General features: G+C 23.4%; 1 protein-coding gene across 1 annotated transcript in view; it reads right to left on the bottom strand.

The window, feature by feature from the left end:
• Positions 1–409: 409 nt before the first annotated feature.
• Positions 410–5,898, bottom strand: part of LOC122263025 (uncharacterized) — a 27,081-nt gene continuing 21,592 nt past the window's right edge. Inside the window, exon 6 of the mRNA XM_086547883.1 lies at positions 410–1,416. Within this exon, the coding sequence (XP_086404009.1) occupies positions 1,056–1,416 (361 nt within the window). The 3' untranslated portion in view covers positions 410–1,055. The remainder of the gene's footprint in view (positions 1,417–5,898) is intronic.

Genomic DNA, 5,898 nt, shown 5'->3' with positions numbered 1-5,898 from the left:
AGGCTCTTGACTTTTCTTTCTGTAGATACAATTTGATATAATTTCTTGTATTTTTAAACGCTGTAACAAAACAATAATAGTGACTTCAACTCATTACAATGTATAGCTACAATTACCAAGATGTTTGCGCGGCCATTTTGCAAAACTCTCTTGAAGTAATTCCAGTCCGATGTGTCTACCACAAGACGCAGCGATGACCTGCTCTCCTGATGCCTCGAATGATTTGCTGAGCATCAGTAAAGACATTCAAATCATCTTTTCAGTTTGGCTCTAGCTCCTCTTCTCCTACATTCACAGACCTTTTAGATTTGAGTTTATATACAACATATTACAGTATAATGGAAGTTAATGACAATCAATGTTTTGTCATAAAGTAGACCTTGGAAATAGCAGGAAAACAAACTAAAAATATAGTGGATATTTGCACAACAGAAGTCAAGCAAGTTCCTCCAAAGAGAATTTTATTTACAAAAAAAATTCTCCAGCCTTTTGTAGAATATTGTTTAGGTTTTCTTCTTAAAGCTGCTCTTTTGAGACGAAGTCCATTTAAGTTCATGAAAAAGCTTTGGGTGTGAATGTGCACACATGCACACGCGTACAGAAATACACTTCCGTGTGAGTTTAGGTGTAAACGCATATGTACGGCTATGTCCTTTATATGAGTGAATAGAAACGTATGAGTAATATCATAGATAAAGTGTACGGGTATGCAACATAAGTTTATATATAAATGTGAATATTGCAAGTGTATGTGCATTAATTTATGAATATACACATGCACATACATATGATTGTGAATGTGTATATTTACATGTACATGTACATTTCTCTGTACAAGTGCGTACACATGCATGTGTACGTGTCCACAAACGTATGCATAAGCATGAATGCGAGTCATATCCTTCTCTCACTTAAATACAAGTTTTTGTCACTCCCAGCATCCTTCACGGGCAATCCTGGCAAAGCCTCACCCTCCGTCCAGAAACAGATATCGAAACAGTCCCCGATAGTCCTTGTCCCCGCCCCTCCTCCCTCGCCCCTTGGGCACCGTCCTCTCAACACGCAGAAGACGACGGAGGGAGATGAGAAGAGGAATACCTCTTGAGCGTCACGGGCAGAGAGAGGTTGCCAAACTCCTCCTCGGAAGAGAAGAGGCGCATCCCCAGACTCGATATGAGGTCCTTGCACGCTTCTTGCACCTTCACGAGCATGGTGTAGTTGACCTTCTTCCTCCAGCTGAAGGCGTGGCAGGGGCTGTTCCTGCGGGTGCTGTAGGGCTGCGCAGAGGACGTCCTCGTATTCCTGGCAAGGATGGACAACGTCTTGCGAGATGGCTTCAAGTCGAGGAACCGCCACAGATCCAGGACCACCGTGTACGGTTGCATACTCAGCTCCTCATACTGCACAAACTTGAACCTGGATATAGAAATACTATACTTGAAAAAAGAAAAAAAACATGTACACACAGTTGATATCATATTCCATTTCGCACACAAACGCGTATGTACACACAAACCCACAATACAGACACACTGACATATACATAGACAGACACAAAAACACACACACACAAATATGTGTGTAAACATATGATATATATTTATATATATATATACATACATTAGTATAACTATATATATATATATAAAGCATATATATATTATATACTTATATATAACTACTATATATATATAAGTTAATAACTATATCGATTATATAAATACTTACATATATTACATATATATACATCTTATAGTATACATATACTCCCTTCTATATATATATATATATATGCTAGTATGATTAGTATATATATATATATATATGCATATATCAAATATACATTATATGACCATATATATACATATATTAATACTATATAATATGATATATATATATTATATATATTTTATATATATATAATTGATATATAAAAGTACTACATGTCTATACATATATATTATACATATATTCAATATAGATATATATATATTGTATATTTATATATATAGTTATATATATACTAATATAGCCTATATATATATATATTTATATATATTATATATTATATAGGAAATATAAAATATTACATATATACATATGATTATATTCCATATTACTACTACTTGTATATATATATATATATACTATATTATATATATATATATATCATAATTATATATCTATATATATATACGAAATATAATAAAGATACTTTTTATACATATATATACATATATCTTAGATATATATATATTATTACTTATATATTATATATATATATATTATATATAAATCTTATATATATATTTATCTTATACATATATTATATTCATATGGATCAGTGCTAAATAAAATATAAATATATATATATAATATCTCTAAAAATAAATTATAATATATCTCATATATATATATATTTCATACTACACTGATATTATGGATATATAAATAAACATACATATATAAATATATAATAAGTCTATAACTGACAGTATACACATATATTACACTCTACATACTAAATACACAAAAATATCTCAAATTTATATCATCTATGTAATATATAAATAATAATCTATACTATATTATAAATATATATATATAATATGTATCTAAAACAAAAATAGTATATTATATATGTATTATATACATCATATCAATATATATATCTAAAAGAATTATCTTGAATATATATACATTTCTAATATCTGACTATATCTATATATATATCTATACCACTATATATATATATAAAAATATATGTGTGTGTGTGTGTGTAGCTGTGTGTGACGAGTGTGTGTGTGTGTGTGTGTGTTGTAAATACAATTATCAATAAAACTATGATAAATATCCCTATCAACTAACTAAAACAATCTATATCTTATATATATAAATTATAATATAACTATAACTATATAACTACATATATATCATCAAACTATATATATATATATAAAATACATAAAAACTATATAAACTCACTACTAACTCATTATATCTCATATCTATATATATATCGTCTACACAAATAAATCTCTATCCACACACATCTAAATATAATCGATATCAATAATATCTGTAAAAACTATATACCAATCTTCATAAAATCACATATATATATATATTATTATATAAACTATTCTATAAATATATATATCAATGTATATTAACACATTACTCATCCTAAACCACATCCCCAATAATCCCCTATCGCAATATATATTATATATTATTCATCTCTCATCTATATCTAATATGTATCTCAAAACATATTTCTAAATATATCTACACATATATAAAATATCTATAATCTACAATCTACCACCACACAATTAAATATACATATCAATATATAAATAACTATATATAAAAAAATATGTGTATGTATACTTATAAATTAACATATATTATATATATAAACTTTATATATATATATATATATATGATATATTATAGATATTATAGGTTTATAATATCTACTATACTATAATATATATATCTTTATACCCTCTATATACTAAACAAAAATGTGTCTATAATACTAATAACCTATATATATAAATATATATACGCTATATGCAAACTAAATATTAAAACCAATATGTCTATCTTATATATATATATTCAAATTATATATACTCTATTATAAATATAAGAATTATATACATTGCTCTAAAATATACATATACTATATATACATCTATATATATATATATACTATATTTCTCTTGCTATTTAAATATATATATATACTATACAGAATATACTACTCAATTATATAAATATACTATATATATATATACCTTAATATATATTCATATATATCGATTATATATATATTATATCTATTCTATACTATATATACGTATTTATACATCTATAATATATAATATATTACATTATATAATTCTATATATATATACAGTATACTTCTACCTACCTACTACTTTATATATATATATATATCATCTATATATATGTATACTATAACATATATACATAATATACATAGGCTCACTTATACTATATTATATATATACTATATAATATAATAAATTTATACATTAAATATATATATATATATATATATACTTAAATATATATATATACATATATATATATATAAGAGATTTTTGATGAGTTTTAGAGTTATTAGTTATTTTTTTATTTTAGATCTAGTGTATATATTAAAAGGGATATATATTGATAGTATTTAGATATTATATTATATTTTTGTTATTAATTTAATATATGAGGTGTTTATTCTAGAGTAAAGAGTTTTTGAGATATTAGATTATTTTTATTGTTTATGTGAGTTTATTTATATATTTCATTTTTTTTAGATAGTTTTTTTTATTTACATTGTTATATTTTTTTTGGGTTTGGTTGTGTGAGATTAATGTGGTGAGTTTTATTTATTATGTTTGTTAGTGTTTTATCGTTGATGATTGTGTTAGTTTTATTTTAGATTTTATTTATTTAGATGTTTATATGTGTTTTAATTATTATTTTATTTTTTTGTTTATTTTTTTTAGTTTTTTTTAGATTCTGTAATATATTTTAGATTTAGTTTTTTATTATTCTTTTTTTTTGTAGAGTTTGTTTTTTAGATATATTATAGTAGATGAGTTTTTAGATTTTTTTTTATGTTTATATATATCTTTTTTGTATAGATAGTTATTTTTTTAGTGATGTTGTTTTTGATATTTTTAATGTGAGAGATTTGTGTTTGTATTTGTATTGATGTTTTTGTTTTAATAGATATATTTTTATTTTTCTGTATTATGTACATTTTTTGTTAGTGATATTGATATTTTTAATTTTGTAATTATTATGATTTTTTATTTTTTATAATTTGTGAGTTTTTATTTGGGATTTGTATAATGTGATATTATATTTAGTGTATTTAAGTTATTGATGTTTTTGTTTTATAGTTTAAAGATTTAGTTTTTATTTTTTTTTTATTATAGAGAGAGATTGTGTGATTTTTTGTGAGTGTAATATTTTTTATTGTTTTATAGTTTTATTGTAGTAGATATTATTTTTTGTAGTTGGGATTGTTTTTGTTTTGGTTTATGTTTGGTAATATGTTAGATGTTTATTATTTATTTTGATTTAGTTTATATATTGTTTATTTATATATATAGGGAGATGTATTTGGTTGGATATGGTTTTTGGATTGGTTTATATAGTTTTTGTTATTGTTGTGTTTGTTTGTGATTTAGTATTTGGGTGGTTTATTAGTTATTTTAATCATAGTGATTTATACTTTTGATGGGTTATTATTTGTATTAGTGTCTTATGTGTTAGTAATATATGTATATGATATTATTATTGTTTTAGTGTGTTATATTGTGTTATAAATTGACTGTATTAAAATTATTTTTAGTTATTTTTATTAGTATTTAGATTTTTATTTAGTTTTGAGTAATTATTTTACTATATATTAGTAGATTTAAGTTTGTGTTTGATAATGATTTGTATATTTGTATTAATATTTGATTTTTAGTTATATATATATTTTATATGAGAGAGTAGTATATTGAGATTTTAGAGATTTTGTTAGTAATTGTTTGTTTATTGTAGAGTGTGAATTTTGGTTGTTTGTAGAGTTTATGTGTGTTATGAGTGTTTGATTTATAGTGAGTGAGTGTTTAGTGTTGTATGTTTGTGTATTAGTGTTTTTGTGTTTGTTATAGATTTGTTTTTGAGTTGTTTTTTTGTTTTTGTTGTATGTTGTTTATATTTGTGTTTTACTTATTTTGAGTGAGATTTTTTTATATATTTTTTTTTATTGTGGTGTGATATAGTTTTAGGGTGTTTTTTTTTTAGAGTTTTTGTTTTTAAATATTTGTTTTTGTGTTTTTGTGTGTAGTTTGTTTGATTTATGTTAGT

This window comes from Penaeus japonicus, unplaced genomic scaffold, assembly GCF_977035675.1.
Source record: "Penaeus japonicus unplaced genomic scaffold, GWHDUDI00000001_assembly GWHDUDI00000020, whole genome shotgun sequence".
Classification (NCBI taxonomy): domain Eukaryota; kingdom Metazoa; phylum Arthropoda; class Malacostraca; order Decapoda; family Penaeidae; genus Penaeus; species Penaeus japonicus.
Note: the sequence above shows the minus strand (reverse complement) of the source record. Positions and strands in the feature narration are given on the sequence as shown.